The sequence below is a fragment of the Epargyreus clarus genome, unplaced genomic scaffold (genome assembly GCF_041222505.1).
Source record: "Epargyreus clarus isolate Ecla_fem2 unplaced genomic scaffold, WU_Ecla_fem_2.2 ptg000034l, whole genome shotgun sequence".
NCBI classification, from domain to species: Eukaryota; Metazoa; Arthropoda; class Insecta; order Lepidoptera; family Hesperiidae; genus Epargyreus; species Epargyreus clarus.
Window position 1 is genome coordinate 9,648,558 of NW_027332239.1, and position 22,127 is coordinate 9,670,684.

The window sequence follows — 22,127 nt, forward strand, 5'->3', positions numbered from 1 at the left end:
CACCAAATTTTATATGCATATTTTTCATACTCCTAAGTGACAAGGGTTGTTCACCCTTAACATTTTTCTATTTATCTGGCAACACAACGTTTGCCGGTAGTGCTAGTATAAAAGGTATTGTGAAAATAGTGCAACCCAGCTTTTTATTCGATTGTAGTTGTTATTTATTTATTTATTTACAGATATATTTTATTTGTAGTGGCTTCCGTTAAAGTTTGATTTCGTATGATTATATAGGTGCCATTATTCAGGTAATATTATTCAGATTGTGTTATTTATTTTTCCGCCAAAATTAATGCCTTTACCGCACCAAATAAGGTGTTTTGAATTTTAATTTTCATGACTTGTCGACTTCTGATAAAACCAGAGTATAAAGGTTACATGCATAACTAATGGGGAGAAGTTACATGACTTGCTATAATCTTAATTGTGCCCTTAAATTGACACTCAATAGTGTCTTTTAAATTTAAATCGATATGTCAACATCAACAAGTATTAATATATTGGGAAAGAGATTTCCGGTATTCCGGTATTGTATTCCGGTGTTCCAAAGAAATCCGTGATGCGAAAATGCCTCATTTTATGGCAAACGAAAAAACCGACGAGTAGTCCGCAAAATTGTAAGTAGGGAGAATATTTTTTCGCCGACAAATTATATTATTATTTATTTATTATCATGGCGTGTTGTCGTTAACAAATTCCTTAGGGGCGGCGAATTTAGACGCGTAAGCGCTACCGAAATGAAAAGTTCCATATATTTACGAATTTTCACCTGAAGTTGCGTACATAGCATATGTTTATGTCCCGTTTAAAATTAAAATCAAAATAGTCCGTACACATGAACCATATTACCGTTATCGTCGACAGCATCTTGGCTGGGAGCCGCGTCAACTGGACGCTGACAAACCACTTTCGGTTTCCGTTGCATCCAGACGACTTGGTCGAATACAACCTATCTAGAATATTGACTTCAGCTCGAATTATAATGTTGTTGCATTATTATTGAAACAACACAAGTTATTTAATACGTTGATTGTTTAATAATCGTATGTTTTAATCTTGGCTTAATTTTATTTACGCAGAAACTCTTTTACTCTTTAGATATTTTCAAAGAGTATTGCTTTTCTATGCCTGGAAAGTTTTTTTCTTTCAGTAAGTTGCAGCCGTTAGTAATTTTCGGTATGTGTCTTACATTATTTTTGACCATAAATAAGCTTTACCGTCGCTGTCTGGCTAACGTCAATCTACTTTGTGAAACATGTAGATCATAATTCATTAAACCCTCCCCCTGTTAAAAAGGGTTATAATTAAAAACAACTTAGGTTAATACAGTGACCTCAATATTTACTTACAAAATGATTATATTGGTCGCCTGTTTCCAAGACTTATCAAGTAGGTACCTATTTGATAAGAATTCTAATGAAAGTTGCAGATATTCGGTATCTTAATTTTCCCTACAATATTTAGATGTAACACAACTACCGTTTGGTTTTAATCACAGAATTCCACAGATCGCTGATTGACAGCAATTACGACCGGCTGTTTGCGGGTTACACCCACAGAGTGAATTACGATTAACTTTTACGATTAACCGTGTTGATCTCATTGTGAGAATGAAGAAAACACAATTTCACAAGTTGAGTTAGTGGTGTATACCAAGTTTTTAACAAATGCTTTATAGTTATTTTACTGTTGTTTTTCAAGTAACTTTGTAATGTTGTAAGTTTCTGCACATTTCTATTGTTTCCGATGTTTAATAACACCGAATTATAGTAAAAGTTTCCTTTGATTGATTAATACTTTCCTAGAATGATTAGACTACAATTACCGTACTCGCAGAAGGTTACGATCAACCCGTTCAGTAACAATGGTCATTTGCTTATTATATCGTACATTATAAAATATTATTGACTTATCAAATGAATGTAATAATAACTATATCAAATTTGTTATACATTAGTATAGAATTGTTGATATATCCACATCCATAACAGAATAGTGCTCGTTACGAAAAATCCGTCTATATTTTTTTGCCTACATAATATTGAAATTTTTTCCTACTAATAATTGTCCAATTTCCATGTTTGATAGGCTAAATTTGGACAGAAAAAAAAAATCTTTTTTTTATAATATAGGAGCAGCAGACGAGCATGCAGTCCACCTGATGGTAAGTGGCTACAGCCGCCCATGGACATCTGTAATCAACCCCAGATAGGATTAGATATTCCTACCTGAGGTCGGCCACAGATGCGCCGCTACCCCTGAGGACTAAGCTGGAACGCCTCGAAAAAATTGTCTCCCTTACCACACCCTTCAAACCGGAACACAGCAGCGCTTAACACTGCTGTTATAAGGCAGAAATAGATGTGGCGGTGGTGCCGCCGGAGTCGAACCACAAAGGGTTCTACCACCTTGGAAACAAATTATAAATAACTAATATAAATTAAATATTTATAAACTCGTGTGATGTTTATTATGCAATTCAGTTTTCTCTTAGTCTATCCATGATACAAATCCGTAAAGGCCGGTGGGCGGATTGTTCTTAATAATCCTCATTTTGGCAAACTCGTAGATCGGTCGCCACGCCATGCGCCACTGCCGCTGTGGCTATAATTCATGCAAGAGGATAATTTGCATGGAAATAGACACACCGAATGGTTGCCAATCTATTCACCGACGACAGCGGGCACGCCACTAGCTGAGTTATGTATCCACCATGTCCATCGCACGTGTAATGGAACGGGACGCCCGACGATTAACGATCGTAACTCACCGGTATCGATATATCAATTTGTTTAATTATACGAATACGTGGAGTAGGTACAACACTACGCTACAATGTATGTATGGATGTTCTTCATACGAAAATATGAGTCGTCGAAAGTTCTGGCCAATTCCAGGGTAGAACTTAAAGAATATAATTAATATCGTAATTATTATTTTATTTATAAGGAAAAGGATTTTACAATCAATTAAGTGATATTATTCGTAGAATCCCTAATATTACCCGAATAAACATGAACCTATTCGCGAATTTAATGTTTACTTTGAGAAATAGGCGTCCTCTTAGAATTTTGAACGGTTTAAATTGTGTCAATAAATTCAAAGGATTTATTGTAGTGAGATAACTGATGACTTAATGAACGTATAACTTAGCTTGCCTATATCGGGACTGTTTTAACTGTGTCAGTGTACGCATGCATGCCGGAAATGCTGGTTTGTTTAGCTTGCAGATTTATTTTGGTCCGTACGGTGTCATCTGGGGGCGTCATCCTTTGCGATGTCGCGGCCGGGCGGGCGGGAACGCTTGGCGCTCGCTGACGCAAATTTCGCAATACCCACTATATGAGCCCGCCGATGGAAATACGGGCTTACGTGTTTGCGAAATTGTTAATTCTCAAAGGATACTTCTAATTCACTTTTAAGATTATAGTTTTGATAGCGTGCCAAGATATGCGTGTGTCTACTGCGTAGGTATAACTATGAAGTGGAGATGCGTTTGTGTTCGCCTATTGGATACTAAGAGTAGGTTTATAGGTATAAAGGCCACGGAATTTAGTACTTATATACTGGAAGATGTAGACTAGGTACGATTGGTAACAGATAGTTTAACATTTCATGTTTTAGTAGTTTCTTATTTATACTGCATTTAAGTAACAGGGTTCTCCATTGTAGGCAAGGTTGTAGTGGTGGATAGGACCATATGGCAGGACGACCACAATCCAATATTAATAAAGTCTTATTTTGCATAATATTACTAAGCATTTGCTAGGTAGGTAGGTGTGTGAGGTAAAGTGGAGCGTACGTCGGCATCAGAAGCCATGTCTCGCCGCGATGTTCCCGAACAAAATGCCAACTTGGGTCTCGTAATGCACATTAGTTAGGCCCGAGACCGCGTTCCTTGGTACACCGCCAGAATGACCGATCCTTTTGGCGTGTCGATATGCCGGTCATACCGCTTTGTAAGCGAAAATAATGCCAGTTCAGAGACTAATGAACTTCGTTTGTCTGACCTATAAAACGGTGCAGGTGAAATCTTAATTGTCAACGGCGTTACGTTGTCCGCTACGAACATTGTATTAATTGAGATTGGAACGCTAATTACAGGTAGGTAACTGACGTCTATTTGTAACATCACTGCTCTTCTGATCAAATATTATTTTACAAGAATGTTTAGGCAATGGTAGATATACATACGTTATATACACATTGTGAATATATAGTACAAAATACCATTTTGTCTGCCACGGCACGTGTCGGGCACGCTCAATGCTTGCAGATGTAAACGAATAATTAAAGTTTGTAAAACAGATTTTGTTGACACAACTGACAATTCGTTCCGTCATAATATTGTTAACAATAAAAAACGTCAATCAATCCGAGATGGTGTCAGCGTGAAGTGGGACGTGTTTATATGATAACCATACAGGTATTTTAATATCTTTGGCTGTAACAAAGCTCATCGACCGTGGTGTCTGATCCGTGTCCGTTTTACACTAGTGTAATTTTGAAGGTGGTAGAACCCTTTGTGGTTCGACTCCGGCGGCACCACCGCCAGACCTATTCCTGCCTCATAACAGCAGTGTTAAGCGCTGCTGCGTTCTGCTTTGAAGGGTGTGGTAAGGTAGATATATTTTTCCGAGGCATTCCAGCTCAGTCCTCATGGATAGCGGCGCATCTGTGGCCGACCTCAGGTAGGAATGTATCATTCTATCTGGGGTTGATTACAGATGTTATGGGTGGCAGTACTTACCATCAGGTGGACTTACATGCTCATATTATAAAAAAATGTCTAATGAGAGTTTCCGTTGACAACAGTTATGACATGAAAATATTATACATCTAATTTTAATCTCAATTGTTTACTTTTATGTTTAATCACATAACAATTTAGTACGGCACACGGTTACCATGATCACGTGTGTTTTACGGTCTTTACGGTTTTACGATATAAACGCATTGCGTGGGCAGGCGTAGCGTCACCGTCGCGACTCGTACTTGACGGGCCTGTCAAACTTGTTTACCGCCATTTGTCTTACCACGTAATTATTATGTAGGACAAAATAGTTCTACACCATGGTTCGCTGTGGCATGTAAAAAAATACGGATTTTCGTCTTGTCTGTTTAGATTGATAACATCATCAGAAACTGTTAAACTCTAAGCTTCCTGTAAACATTTCAATTATTGCTTTTAACATATAATCATTAGGTTAGGTTAGTGTGGTTATATTGTGATACTTCAGTTTTTCAATTGTTATTTGGCTTATCTGTGCAGGGTTTCTATAGTAGAGCACCCAGACTAGCTTCTTAATTATTATGGACAAAGGTAAAATTAATATATGAACTCAGAAAAGCTAAAGATGAGCTAACGTATAGATCGACAACCTAAAGTATGGGTCTGTATTTATCCTACAGTTACCAATTTTGTTTTATTTCATAAAAAAAATAATCAATATGCGATCGCGTTGCGATTGGGTTGTTGCAAGAGAACGTCATCACAGTCGCTATAGCAATGTGCAGAGGGCCTTAAGGCCGCGCGTAGGTCGCTAGGGCGCACTTGACGAACCTGTCAAACTTGTTTACTGTTTTTTGGCATACCTTCCGTTTAGATAATTAGTTTAGTAATTGGTTCTAAATTGGTTTTCTCATTGAGCATCACAAAGGTGGTTTGGAACTACAAATAAACATAGAATTACGATTGGCCACAAGATCAGTTTTTCCTCAAGTGTGTAAAATTTCGGCGAATACAAACGTGATTCCACATTAATTATTTTTAAGTCTCTGATGAAATGTTTAGTGACCGACAACATGCGAACCAAAAATTCTAGAAACATTTAGAAAATACTTTTTGTAGACACGGTTTATATGTCAATGCACTATGTGGCGACCGGACGGAATACGTAAATAATTCATGCGAGCGAATTCTGCTGACCTGAAGATGATTTAAATTAACTTTTATGATAAATTGGTGTAAATCTAGCCAGTGATTTAATTTTTTTATTGTAAATTAAATAATAATTATTTCATGTTATTTCATTTCTACACAAACTGTGTAGGATTCATAAGTAGAGATAGAATAGTCCATAGTCCAGAAATAGTTATCAACTCGAGGTTTCTTTAGTAAGCTAATCACGATCCAAAATTACTCAGGATTAATATCTAAGCGATACTTAGTCAACCTGTTAGTTCCTTTGTCAAACTTACAACCTTTTTACAGGCGTAGGATTTTGCAAAGGTTGTAAGTTTTTTTACGCCTGCGATTGGTCTTCAATTCATTCCGAATATTATAAATACAGAGGTACATATATGAATGGTTTGCGTTGATTTCCCGATACAGATATATTGCTACCTTGTACTTACTGGCCAGGATATAAATTGTTTAGGTTGGCTTACGTTAAAATTGTTTCCGTTTGTTTATACATGTTTTTGTTTCTATTACAACTGTTGCTATCGGATATGAGTGGTTATAATGTATATTTTATATTTTCAGGTAATTAACCTTCACGTTCCTTCTTACTGAATGGCTAAATGCTTGGCAAGACTGCACTATTGTGGTGAGTTTCGAGACGAACGTTAGGTAATAATTAGTTGCGCTTTGGCGAAAGTGAGTAATACACTTCACCTATACCGATTAGCTGCAAAGTCCCGGTGTTGACAAGTAAGCTATTTGTCACATTGGCTAAAGACAAAATGTAGAAATGCCTCGTCACTAGTATGCGGTTACATGCCAGAGTAATTTTATATAACGTATTCTGAAATATCAAAATAACTGTATTTTTCTGAACGCGTTTGTTTATGTACGTGTGGCGGTTTTCCTCGATTCGTCATGAGATGGCGCCACTAGTATTTCTGAATCACGCTGTTGAAGTTTTCTTAACATTTTGCATATAAGAAGCCCGTTAGACTTTCGAAGCCAGGCCGGGTTAACGGAAATCTCTTTTTGCAAAGTAAATAATGCAAAATAGCCAATCAAATAGCTAATGTGTGGTGTAATCCTCTTGAGTAGAATTTTTAGGTGTAATTATAAATATCTTTAGTAATTTTCAATTTTGGTCTTATACTAAATTTAACTTGTTCTGTGAGAATGTCTGATCTACGGGATTAGATTTGATTTGACGCAAAGATTGTTTTGAACAAGTGCAAAACATTTTTACTGCTTACGCTCATGACTATTAAATTATATCTGTCGCAACGAACGAAATATAACATGAAAAATTTAGAGCTATATATCTGGTTGCTGAGTAGTTACGATTAGGGATGCATGTTGGTAAAATTATCGATATTTATCGAAGGCCTAAATTATCAATGTACCACCGATAATATGGAAAATTTGAACGCGATGCTATCGTCAATCCAAAACGTTTACAAAATATTTAGGTGGGATATTTTTTATGCCGCTGAATTTCAGATATTATTAATTTTGACGACTTTTCTGCTTGGTTGACGGTTGGTTGGTATAACGTATTTCATATTAATCAATCGATATTAAGTTTTTTTCTCTCGATAATGTCGTATCGGCAATCGTTTAATATTTAAAAATAATATCGATGTTTTAGAGTCGATATATCGTTGAATCCCTAGTTACGATCAGTCGATCCCGCGCCGCCCACGCCGCAACGCCAAAATCAGCTTTTTCTTCATGATTTAATGGACTGTGTTTAGAAAATAGAAAATCAGAAATGTTCCAACATTACATTTTTATACGACTTTTTTATTCTATTATCAGACTTGTATCGCGATCGCCTGTGGTTTCTAGAACTGTGTTCGGACGTTAACATCGCTTCATTTGCGTTTTATGTTTTTGTTTCATGTGATCGATTTCTTGTTAATTAAGTAATTAACTTACTAATCGTTAATTTAATAACCTACTCAGAGTTAGAGATTTTTAGAGTTCCGTATTTTTTATATTTTCTCGTTTGTGTTTGTACGAAAAAGTATTGTAAATATTTTCTAAATAAAGGCTGCAGTTAAAAAAAACATTCCGTCACGTGTATTAAACGTATTTAAAAATTACAATTCCGTTTTTTTTTTGTAACGAGGCGGCATATTTTGTGTCGTCTTGTTTTTCGCGTCTCAGAAATAGACTCGTCCACTACTTTGCTAAATAATAAGAAAGAGCTCGGGATTGGCCGTGTACGAAATGACCATCCTCATCAATCAGCTGCTTGGAACTGGTCCAAGATTTTTTCCACGTTTAGGTTTTGTAGTTTACTTCAATAATTCGGCTAGCTCGTGTCGCCCTCCCACCGCCGTGCAACAAAATATTCACCTACTAAACTTTTATTACTTTATATTAAAGTATCTTCCGCGCTCCGGCTCTGTCCCCATATAATTTTAATGTAAGAACGCTGTTTTCAATTTTTATGCAAGAACACAACAAAGGTATTTTTGGTTAACGTCAATTTTAGAAAATTCTTGGTTTTTTCGAAGTTTCACAAGAATCGTTTCCCATAATAAGTCCTCTCATTTTTAATTTCCAATTCATCAAGTTGGTAATAAATGCATATATCCTACTAATAGATATTTTTCACGGTCAGGCGCTTAATTTTTTTTTTACAATAAATAATAATTATGTTCTCTTGCGGAGAGAAAAAATAAATAGAGTTCCAGAATAGTTTTCGACGCTGTTCTGGAGGGTTCATTTCATATTACATTTCTAATGTTAAAACGACTTGTTTGTAAAAACTCGTAACAAAAGTATCATATAATGGATAACGTATCTAATGCACTTAGATACAGCTGATCGGTCAACAAGAAATTGCGTAGCACCCGTGTCCACAAAGATAACTCCCGCGGATCCGGTACAATGTCCTTAATATTATTTATCTACATAGAGAGGAAGTAGCCTAGACGGGGTCGCTTGTCTCTACGTCAAACTGCCTACGTATTTATGTAAATATGTACTTAAATCTATATTTATTTCACAATAAGTTCTATTGTCATGTTGTACTGACTAAGATTAGGAGAAATTGACATTTTCTTAAAGTTATATGTTGTCTTCAAGGATTAAGAGTCTACGTAGTTACTTACTACCTTGTTCTACTTCATCTGTTTTGCAGAGAAATAGCAATGATTAATAATAATTATACTATGTTGATACAAATAAAATATTTCATTTTATTATTTTTAAAATCAAAATGATTTATTTGGTGTCCACAAAAAAATTGGACTTAATAGAGTAATTTAATAGAGCTTTAAATTTAAAGCTCAAATTAAATTAGTTACGTCGGCAAGTTATCAAATTCAAGATAAATTATTCGTAGAATGATAGAGGTGTTGCAGACAAACCTTCGAAAAATGAAGGGGCTAAATTATAATTAACTCATTTAACTTTATTTACCTACCTTTTGACCTAATTTCTAGGCCATTACTAATTAAAGATTTTTGCTCTCAATTTATGGAATTTCCGGCTTATGTTTTTCCATTTGCCAGACTCCTACGTCACAAGTGTCTCGAAAATGGCAAATATAAGTATTATTTCTGTAATTTCTCAGTAAACCCATTAAACTCGTATGTCGTCACCGTGAACGCTACAGGTGACAGCAGGCTGACCTATATAAATACTCGAAAAGCGAACCAACTTTTTACATGAAATAGTTGTTGTTCCCGTTAATTACATTTTCCATAAAGCTGGATGTATTTAAAATTGTTGTTTTTATAAAAATAAATGACATTTTCCATTTGCCCTCAGGGATATAAGCTTAAACGTAAAAACTTAAAAGAGTACTGTCATAAAAAAATAAACAAAATTGAAAGACTGAATTTGATGTAACCCGTACTCAAAAATACTCAAAATTAGTGTCATAGCTAGTAAAGCGTCACAATAAACACATAAATACCTAGCTTTTTTTTAAAAAAACAACCACGATGTTTAGCGAGATAAACAAAGTGTCGTGATGTTAAGTTTGACAACAATTATAAATATGTTACACTACGCCTATGAAGTATCGATTGCCAAAATAAATAATCGATAGCAACTACTACATCAGTGTTGATCAAAAGGATTCTATTACTCTCCACACGGCTAATAAAAATGTTCAATCAATGAAGTGTTACGAGATTTATCCTGATGATAAATAACTCGTACATTTTAATAAGTTTCTAATTGACATCTCCTGAAACCAAAAAAGAAACAACTGTTTCTTAATAATTCTTATTAAAAATCGCCGACAGAATCTCATTTTTTGCAGTCGATTAAAAAACTTAAAGTGATGCCACGTTTGTTGTTGAGTTGACTAAAAGGAAAAGGTCGGTTTTAAATCTACTTACATCAATTTTGAAGATTCATCGAAGGAATCGATTAAGTTGAATGTATCCCGTGCATTACAACTTGAGTAGTGAGGTGACGTGTCGGTGTTTTGGCTCGCTTTTGAGCGATATGGGCACAATGTGATTTCTTTGGCCGGTTTCTTCCTAGTGAGCTAAGACGGCCGTTGAACTTTTGCTCCTTATTTAGATTATAGAAGTGGAGACGACGACCGACGCAATCGGGCCGCGGCTGCTCTGCGAAATACGAATGATCGCTCGGCTTCCGCAATCTGCGCCAACTCTATTCCTCATCTTTAGCCTGATCTCGGCCACTCTGTGAACTTTCAAATGTAACTAATTACGACCAACACTTATCATTACTATAGCTTGCAAGAGACTACTGTTCGTATATCAAATTAAACTTTTTGTCTGCACTTTTAACGATTGTTTTAGATAAAGCGTGTGAAAGCTTTATGGGTATCTTACTCACGGAAAATGGGTGGATGATTAATAATTGTTTATTCATAATGTCTAAATAAGACAACAAATTGTGTTTAGCTACAATTATTATCTTTTTCTTTCTGAACTTTCGGCATTTTTTTTAATGCAGATGATTACGTCCTTAGCGGTTCTTATATTAAAAATCCATGTTTTTTGAAAGGGTACTGTTATTTGTCGCAAAACTAACAACGAAGCAGTATTCCGCGCAATATAGACGAAGTTCAGAAATAGACCCCCGGAAGCGTCCGAACGACCCGTTTGGTATTTGTTCAACGTTGACCTAAAACAGAGCTTGCTTTGCTCGTTTGTTACTCGCGTTGCTGCGCTACTATTTGTCGCTATGACTTATATAACTTACCCTTTACTATTTACTTTTATAGTTTGTGTTTCGTATACACTAATAGATCGAATGCTTCGGTGATAGCAGCTGTTTTGAACGAAACTGTTTTAAACATGTTTTTCATGTAACGTGGACTCGTCACGCGGCACAATGCCAGGGCGAGCAGCACCGTACCGTACCACGTAGAACATGACGAATGAATGGAAGACATCACGTGTGGCAACCATTAGGTTAGACGCCACCGACATATAACTACAACCATAACAAACATTAAGGTATTTTAAATTTAGTATAGGTAAGCTTTGCTCAAGGTTTCCTACGCACTCATTGGGCTTAAACGGTCGTTGTGTTGATTTAGTTTGGTTGTCAGTTATTTGCCGACTCTATCATTAATTTGTCTAAGACACTTCGGATATGTTGATAAAGTATTCGCTTCTTTCATAAATATTGAACTTGTTTGTTTTACAAGGTTTATTATGCTCATTTTATTTCGGTTTTACATGAATATTTATTTGAGGACATTATAACCTTTATAGCAAGCAGAGGCATGATGTACAGTTGTGTGATAACTGCCCTTCACCTTATAATGATAATGTAAAGTTTATTACATGGGCATTGCAATCGTTATTTACATGAAATCTTGGAGATTTAATCGTATTACCATACAAATTTATATCCACTCTACATTAAAACATGCTAACAGGTGTTACTATAACGAAATCGAATTCTCTATTCAAATTCAAGTCCAAGCTTAAAATTGTTTAAGATTTTTTCACACTTGTTTATCACATTTATTTCGTTTTTCTTTTGCGATAAATACTTTTTTTTTATAATATAGGAGTAGCAGACGAGCGTACAGTCCACCTGATGGTAAGTGGCTACAGCCGCCCATGGACATCTATAATCAACCCCAGATAGGATTAGATATTCCCACCTAAGGTCGGCCACAGATGCGCCGCTACCCCTGAGGACTAAGCTGGAACGCCTCGGAAAAGTCTGTCTCCCTTACCACACCCTTCAAACCGGAACACAGCAGCGCTTAACAGTGCTGTTATTAGGTAGAAATAGGTGTGGCATAGGCGTATATTAACATTATTGATTCATAAAGGTTACTACTGGAACACAATAATAATCTCAAAACAAACCAATCAATTTAATGTCAAATTCTTTGTCTAAGCATTTAAATTGGCACTCAGCTTACCAGTAGCAGAGACTTAGGTCAAATGTACAATGTTGCCAAGGAAATTATATTTTTTCTATGCATTGTCTGGGAAATAGATTTTGCTCTGTCGCTACGAGAAAATTTACTAGCCTTTGAGATAAATACAAATTTCGATGTGTTACGAGTTCTGCTTTGTTGCCAATGACAGTAAATCTGATTTAATCCGTAATCTTGACAGCGCGACTGCTGAAAAATATGTGCGCCATAAAATATATTAATTTGACGTACTTTTCATATCTTTGTAATGAATAGATACGTATTAAACATTTCTCGTACAAGAAAAACGTTCATGTCATTATTTACAAATTAAGTCTTTCTTTTATCTTTATCGTTAAAACTGTTTCATCTATTACTTCATTTATGTGCAGCCTTGCATGGATTATATTTACGCAGGTAATATTTTTAAGCTAGTTTTGGTATGCAAATATCTTCGATTGCGAACCTCCTTAGACAACAATTTTTAAAATTTATTATTTCTAACGGGCGATAAAGATAAATTTGGATAGGCCAAATTACTCTTGATTTATTTCAGTCAATAGGTGGTAAGATTCGCTTCTAAAGTCGTAAAAAGTTTAAAACATCTAGCTCTTTACACAGCTGTGATGTGGAAAATACTAAAAAAATAATGTAATAAAAACTCCTGTAGTAGCTTAAACACATTTGCTTGTTTTTGACACACACTTCGAGTTTTAAGATTGCACACAAATATTTTTGCTTGAAATACAACATTATTCTTACCGTCGATTGGGGAACAATAATGTACCATGTATACTTTGGTGATTTCTCTATATACTTACCCGATTTTAGATATCTTATCGGTATATGAGCTAACAATAATAATAACAACAATAACTTCGATGGAGCTCTTTCAGGCATGTGCTTCCTTGGTTTATTTCTGTACATAGATTTTTATGTCTGAATTTATTTTAATCAAATAAGTATGTAAAGATCGTAATTTCCGCGAACATTTCGTGATCAAATTTATATATCAAGTTTATTTACATGCTTTCGTAATATTAGCGAAATCGTAAATTATTTTTATTGCATTGGCACATTACCGAGACATAGTGAAGTACTAGGAAATGGGTTTTTTTTCAGCAAGTGACGATACCTCCGTTAGAGTTTATTCTAAATTATTGATAGTGAAAACGTAAATGCTCGGGCGCATTGCTGTTGATATTTTTAAAATCGTTTATAGAGTGTGGGAGCTTTATTTAGTATCTATCGCAAAAAAATGTTATGTAAAGTTTGCTACGTAATTCCTTCCTCAATAATGTATCTAAAGAGCATTAAAGAATTTAAATTGGTACGCATATTATGCCTATGTGTATATTTTACTATGAAAAAATAGCGTGGTCTGATACTCGTGTGTAGCAACATCATGAGTGATTATGGGAAGATACTTTGTTATCTCATATATGGTACTTGTACTGGATGTAAGTGCTTCCATTAGCTTGTCGCAAAATGTGGTGCCCGAAGGAAGTATATAATGGAATAAGCAAGAATATGAAATATTAATGGATAAAGCGATTTGTCAGGTTCTATGCGCCTGTAATGGTAAAATCGATGCGGTATCTTTAGATAACTCCAGCCGCTTCGCAAATATATCTGTAATGTACCATAGTAATCTATTCTTCTGGTTGTCATTGTTCTCATGGGAGGCCTTGAAGCTATTAAAACACCCGACTATTAATTTGGTTAAAAACCTTTACAAATGTTTATTTTACAATCTTTACTAAAGTAATTGTTCTTAGGTAGGACATTAATTGATTGAAGTGGGTGTTTTTGCTGATAATCTGCTGTTCATTTGTGAATAGTATCGAACCGTAGACACCGTGGTAACGCCGTCGAAATTATGCGCACTATCACTATCACAGATCTCTAGGTTTTATCAAAGTTTATTAAATTGTATGCGTAATTAATTAGACTCGAAAGTATTTAATAGAAATATACGTTGCAGTACTTGTTTAAGTGCAATACTTCTTTAATTGTTTTTTATGATAATTTACTCACGTATTTTATCTGGTACTGTTTATACATGTTGAAGTGAAGCTGTATGAGTGTTAGTATGCGTTTCTCGTTAATTCATTTACCTTATTCTTATCTCGTTTGCATATAAATACGACTAAATGTCTGTACATACTCGTAAATAACGTGTAATAAATGATGTTGCTAATTCAATCAGTTTGTATTTGTCGCTAATGGAAAGAAGCCAATATTAAAACCTTAAATTTTGGTGTGCGCACACATGCATAATACTTAATGCATGTGAGCGTTTTGAGTAACCGACAATTTCGGATATCCGAAATAATACATATCCGAAACCATAAACGTATCCGATATAAAGATTTGAATAATTTCGAATAGGACGGAGTCTCATTACACCGTTATTTAGTATGCGCACAATTTTTTGAATAATTGAAATAATTACATTTTTGTTTCAAACTAATTTTTAGGATACCTTCTTAATTACATAAAAATATTATATCCGAACTGAAATTACCGAAACTATTAAAGTAATCCGAAATAATTCCATATTCCGCAAGCGTATGTGGTACCGTTGAAATGATTTTCACAAATCCGTATATAGATCCGAAATTTCATATCCATAACAAGCAACAACCCTAATAAATACATAACGTGGGCATATTTTCGTGCGTTACGTAACTATCACATCGTATGTACATTTATTGCGATCGATATAAGTGGAGTAATTCCGTGTGTTTTTACAGCTGCATTTCGCTATAGGCCGCTATAGTCTGGGTGTAGTTCTAACTGTATTCCGACGATAAACAGACGGCCGCTGTTGCCGGCCCGCTGAAAACATCCTTTTACGTCATCAGCCCGTTATGGCCTCCGCTACGAATTGTTTTGCGTAGAGTTTTCTGTTTGTGGACATGTCTTACTTTGTAGTTGGTTTTTTATCTAGATTTTGTGTTCTAAATGTTGGACTTGTTAGACATAATTATGTGTAACGAGCTTTTGATCTTTATTCAAGGAATTGATTTTCTAAAAATTGTAAAACAGGTGTATTGTTTCATGCCCGATAGTAGAATAGTAATTTTCAAAGTTCTTGCTCCAAATCTGTGGATTGTCAAATAAAATTTATGCCTTATTTTACACCCTTAGGGACCCTTACTAGAGTAAAGTCAAAGAGTTCAGTAGTTAAGGCTCTACACTGATGAGTCAGTCAGTCTGATAATTGGACAATCCTTATGAGTACAGATTATGGTAAACGTTTGACAAACTATTCCTCAAATTATGAGCATTATTTTTCAAATACATGATTAAAATGTATAATTACAATATTTATGGGAAATTACCTTTCTATTAGTGGATATGGTTATTCCCCATACGTTAGAGTGTAGGTTTTTGTACTAAATATCCTTTTATTGAGATCATAAAATTCACACACGCAACTACGGTAATTTTAAATTGGATTTTGGTATGAAAAGTGTCAAAGTTTCTTTTTTCTTATAAAATATGAACCTTGATGTAACAGTTTTTTTAATATAACAGAGAAGTAGCAAAAGGACATGCAGCCCACCTGATGGTTAATGGCTACTGCCGTTCAAGAATAACTGTAATCAACCCCAGATGAGATTAGACTCCTATGTAAGACTGAACACATCTACATTTTTATTATTACCCTTTTTGTTGTTGAACATGAAATCCCCTAAGTTGGAACGCCCTCTCCCGATAAGTAGGAAATAATACAATTTTGTAAACACACACGCATAAATTTTATATATATGCCTATGCATATATATAAAATTTATCTGTCTATACACAAAACTATGTGAGTGTAAATAAATAACGTTGTCAGTGTGCAACTGGCGAAGAAATCCGCGCAAGACATTTACCGTTGCCGGCGATTCATTCATCGACTTACAAAGTCAATTAAGATCCGAATTTAGACTTGCGCGGTAAGCCAAACTTTACACGTTGTGTAAGCGGAACGCTGGTATTACACTGACGGGGCGTCCCGCTGATGTCTTCGTTTCAATAGTATTTTGTTAAGTCATTATATGGGTATCTGTTTAAAGTAGTTTTGGCTTGTGATTTATTCGGATGTTCGAAAGGATTTTTTGAAGTGAAAACTTCTTTAGTTGTTTTGCTGTCAAGCTAAGAAAAAAAAATCATGCAACTGAACATGGAAGTTCCTCCTTTTTAGAAGCCTCTAAAAAGAATGCACTTCTGATCCCCTCACGTGTGCACAAAAAATTTCATGACAATCAGTTACGTCGTAAAGGCGTGCAATCAAATAATCTCACATACGTATTTATAATATTAGTTGTAATGAAAAAAAAAATGTTTCATCGCATCTGTGCAGTTATTTTGGCAACTGATACTATTTTTTAATGCACATTTATTGTTAATTCGAATTAATAGCTATGTGAGAGTAATGTAGGCCAACTCTGTGATCTTTTAATTGGCCTTTAAAATATTCTGAGATGACGGTGAGTAAGCGGCAAGGTGGCGATGCTGTTTTTACTTTTTCAATTGAGCGACAAGTGTGGCGGCGGGCGTGTGGCGTCGCGTGGCGGAACGGGGTCATCTGCCGCGTGTTTTCGCGATTTGTCCCACAAATCATATTTAGCTTAGCCACTATTGAGTTAATGTGACTATTGTTGTTTTTTTGAAGCGAAAACTTCTTTAGCGGCGTTGTGTACAGTACTTTTGGTGATGGGTACAAAATGTTAAACTCGCGTCAGGATCATGTGGCCTGATCGAAAATTCGTAAGACTGTCATGTTTGTGTACGATAGCGCAATAAATTAATATTGTATTTTACCACATAAATTACAGTACTTTTATACGGATAATTAACGCAATTCGTGTAAAATTATTCCCAAACCATTCAAAAATAACAAAAATGCACAACGTTAATATTCAAGTTTTAATTTCTGCCGGCACTGCCGGAGTGCACACATTTTTTTCTTTTTATTTTTTGAAAAATATTTTGTTCAAACAAAATTACGTGTTAGGTAAAAATAATGTGCTTACGTACATGGTATGTAAATGTTGCCTAAGTGCAAATTATTTTTGTATTCATGATTTTTACTACTATTAGTTTTTATCCAATTAAAACCCCTGCTTGTTATGATGGCCTAAATATCCTTTTGAGGAAATTAATTTAAAATATCCCTGAAATAATGACGTCAAAGCAATATTTTTAGGGTTCCGTCCCCAAAAGGTAAAAACGGAACCCTATTACTAAGACTTCGCTGTCTGTCCCTCTGTCACAAGGCTCTATCTCTGGAAGCGTAATAGATATAAACTCGAAATTTACAGAGGATATATAACGGTGGCCGTTATAACAACAAATAAACTAACTAAAAAAAAGTTGAATACAAAAAGGTAGCCATAAAACAAACTGATTTTCAATTTTTGTCCAACTAACTTTTGAACTGTTATAGGTTGACAGTTCAAATTTTCACAATGTATGTACTTCAATGGCTGTTATAATAATAAATACTACAAATAAAAAAAATGAAAATTTCGATTGTACGGAACCCTCCGTGTGCGGGTTTGACATGCACTTGACCAATTATTTTTCAAAATAAGAGTTTAGAAACCTAATGTGTCTATTATCTACCTATATTATTACTATATAGTTATGTAATATTTTCCGTAATTTAGTTGTGCTAATTAATTTTATAAAGCAGTCTTTGAAAGTGTGTTTTATATCCTTATCCTCGTATGATTAACATTGTGGTAGGTACAGATATTGTCTAACGCTCAAAAAATAATTCCGGTTGGTACATACTAGGGTTGTCACTTTATTAAGAAAAATAATATTTCTTGCAAAAATACAACTTTAGAAAAAATTAAGTCTACACATTGATTTTATGCCGTTTCACTTTTATATAAACGAAGTTTAAAATGTAGGTAATATTTTTATTTTGTATCGTATAATCGTTTTATTCATTGAATCACTATAATACAATATACCCAAGCTTAAAAGGTTTAAATTTTTTTGAAGACCTTTTTCCCGAAATAATGAAACCACTGCGTGTAGACCTTTTTGTAGACCGTAATAAATATATTTTTGATTTGATTTTGATTTGACTGCGGTCATAAAGCGATTTCGGGGCAGGACCACCATATCTGAATTACCTATAAAAATATAGCTTTCAAGCTATATATTTTTTTTATAATATAGAAGTAGCAGTCCGAGCACACAGTGGCAACTGCCGCCCATGGACATCTGTAATCAACCCCAGATAGGATTAGATATTCCCATCTGAGGTCGGCCATAGATGCGCCGCTTCCCCTGAGGACTAGCTGGAACGTCTCGGACAAGTATACCTTACCACACCCTTCAAACCGGAACATAGCAGCGTCTAACACTGCAGTTATTAGGTAGAAATAGGTGTGGCAGTGGTGCCGGCGGAGTCGAGCCACAAAGGGTTCTACCACCTTCAAATCAACCAATAATATTATAGTACCTACAATTATTTTTCTACAATAGTAGGTACAATTAACTTACACATAGTACAATATTGTATACAACACGGGTGGTGGTAACCCTATCACGTACGCAGTGGTCATGCAAATGATCAATGGGACCGTGGGTGGCAGCAGGTGGTTGCGCCCACACCGCTAGTGCCGCGTGCACACCTGACGTCACCGTCGCAGCCTCCGACCGAGGACCTTCACTTCGCAGAACTTGATTGTCATTTAAACATAAAGCATACGTGATTCCGATCTTTCTATTATGCTGGGTCGGTTGTTGCCGAATTTCTAGCTTTAACAGAAATTTTCTAGGACAAACGTACCCACATAATTCTTGTATGAATCTTTTTCTGTTGATTTCTTGAAAAATGGCTGATGTGGGTAATTTTCAATTGTCCACACGAATAGTTCTTCTTTGGCTTTTCTTACTACTTACATCTCGAGGTACAAGTATGATGTTAGCTGTCATAGTATTAGATATTAAATCATGCCAAGAGATGGCAAGACGTGTATACAAAGCAATTCTCGACTTGCCATGGAAATAGTAACCGGACTGTTTAGATCATGTTATATGCATTTTATACCCATATGCGTAAAGGTATGACATGACTTCAAATTTAGGTTGATCGATATGTTAGTGTTGAACGTTACTGGCTGTCCTGCTATTATAAAAGGTGCGATCAAATTAGCTAAGACGAATATATGTAATAATATTGAAATCCCATATTACTATACGTTTATATTTTTTTCTTCAATATTGAGACTATTTCCATTGCATCCATATATATATATATATGCGTTGTTGCTAAAATTCAAACATACCTATCAATAATTACTTGTTTATGTGTTATGGAAGAGTTAACTAGTTAATGTGAAAATGATATATTATTTAATTTTATTACTTGTTATTATAAATTAATTTGATGTCAACGTAACATTGTTTAAATACATGAATTTCCTGTTTGCCTTCGATCACCTACGCTTTGTTAGTTATAAATAAGTAATTAATTAAATATAACAAAGATTTGATACACCAATTTTGATCGGAATATGCATAATATTGAAGTATTTGTACTGAGATTTAGCAAAAAATAATTGCCGAACAAAAAAATAGAATGATGGCGGAAGGTTTAATTTTGCTCTTGTATTAAAACCACTGGCAAATATCGAGATTATTATAAATGACTAAACTTGACTAAGACATCTTCTTAAGTTGAGACATTACTATGGCCAGCATCCGGATCCGTTATCAGATCAGCACGATAATACTACATTATGCGAAGTACAAAGTTACATAATTGTATTCCAGTTCAAAATAAAATGTTATTTGTGCCGGGATTTAGAACGGATTGAGAAAAAATAATTAAATAGGAAGACTTTGTTTTACCGCCGACCTCGACCTATTCCTAAAGTACCTGCAAATTCAACTTCCGCAATTGCACTGGAAATAACAAATTTATATGTAGATACAATGTTGTAACCATGGGCCCACGCCCATAGTTACAACATTTTATAACTATTGTCGCGTGCCAATTATCAGAAGTGTCCTCCGAAGCGCAAAATCATTGTTAACTCATCCCAAAATTCACCGAACTCGTTGCTATGTTAAGGATCTTCGCTTGTTATTTTGCCTAAATAAAATAGTATTTTTTATGCCACTGCGAAAAAAATATCTGTTTTTTAAATCTTATTAGCTCTTGTTGGAGGTATTTCGTGGAACTCTTTTTCTAAAACTCGACAGTATGTTAAGAAAATGTTAGGATTGGAATAGATTATGTACAACAGAAGACAGAAAAAATATTAACTGTTGTGCTAGCCTCATTTTCTTAATACAGACTTCATTTATAATAGGAGGAAACGTGGACGTTACATTTAATTAATTTTTCGACTTGTTTATATCAGATAAATTCGCGGAAAGTGTCTTAAAAGCATCAAAAGAGACTGATGAAAAAATTAAAAGTATGTCGAGTGGTAACGTGAAAAATAGACTTGGCATCGATAAAAGCTGTATGCTTATAAGTAAAAGATTCGAAGGCCAGTCAATCGCGCGGATTTATTCAGTGCTATTCTAGAAACGAAATGACTAAATGTAATGACGGACCGTGTGACGTATGGAGTAAAACCGTCTACACATATGATGCATGCAGTGAAAACTGCTAAAAGGGTGGGCCGAGAGTGATAAATACACGTCGCGGGCTATATTCAAAGTCATGAATTATTCATACCAAATGTATTGTTCAAAACTGTATAATGGGACTCATTTTATTAATAAATAGACTATGTGATTACACGTAGTCTATTAATTATAAATATACTATTAATACTATTAATTAATAAATAGACCATGGGTGACTTTTATAAGGTTGCGATCTGATGGAAAGTGGCATCTACCACCTATAAACATCTATAAAAACTCCATAAAGAACAAGGGTTTTAATTTAAGCCAAACACAGAGGTTTTGCCACTTCTGAGTACTACGAAGGTATGTGCGTCAGTTGGCATCCACATATTTCCATCGAAATGGAAAAACTGTTTCACGCTAGAAATATGTTATGGACCCTCTACGGTAAAACTATAGAGGTTCTACCTTATTTCGACTAATAAATGTCATTGCAATACATGGTGAAGCTTGATTAAGATATTAAGATAGCAGGATTAACTGTAGCATTGACTGGGGACGCAGCTGATTGCAGACTTGCATCTTGCATCTATATATTAAAAGCTGGCCAGTTTATGGGCACCGTAACAGATTGAATATTGAAAGTTTGAATTGGCAATGGCACGAAGTACATGCGTCGGTGCGCCGTCATAACTGGATTAGGGATGGCGATCTGAGATCGATATTTAGGACCAAAAAATCGATTATTGTAACCGATCTCCAGTAATGGAGCGATTCAGTGAATCGATATTTCATACTAGAAAATCCAAATTCGTTTTTTTTCGAAGTTGATTCAATATTACTAAATGTGTTATAGAAATTATTTACTGACAGATACGTATTTCAATGATTGTTTGGTTCTGACGACCTGGAGCTAGCTTCCCCCTGAATAGATCGAAGATCGATTTTTGAGGAATCCATTGTTTAGGCGTTGATATTTTTGCGAATCGATTTATTACACACTTCGATTCGAATCGATTCAAGAGTCGATCTTTTTCGGAGAGACTCGCCATCCCTAAACTGGATGCTTGGTGTGAGTCAGCAACGGAACGCACGTGCGCGAGTTTGTTTACAATATTGTATAGTGTAACGCGTTAAGAAGTGTTACACACATTATTAATGTCTTGTGATGTAACGATTGTCAAACCAAGGTCTGTTACTTTCCGACCAGTATTGCCAGTTTTGTATGAACTTACACCA

The 22,127-nt window shown here is 35.1% G+C and overlaps 1 protein-coding gene across 3 annotated transcripts in view; it reads left to right on the top strand.

Annotated features, from left to right (window-relative positions):
* The window catches only part of Mrtf (Myocardin-related transcription factor), a 42,505-nt gene that overhangs the window by 9,400 nt on the left and 10,978 nt on the right, over positions 1-22,127 (top strand). Inside the window, exon 2 of one of the 3 annotated variants that reach the window (XM_073091483.1) lies at positions 6,491-6,554. The exons of the other annotated variants lie outside the window; for them this stretch is intronic. Coding sequence (XP_072947584.1) covers positions 6,521-6,554 — 34 coding nt within the window. The 5' untranslated portion in view covers positions 6,491-6,520. The remainder of the gene's footprint in view (positions 1-6,490; positions 6,555-22,127) is intronic. 3 annotated transcript variants of the gene reach the window in all.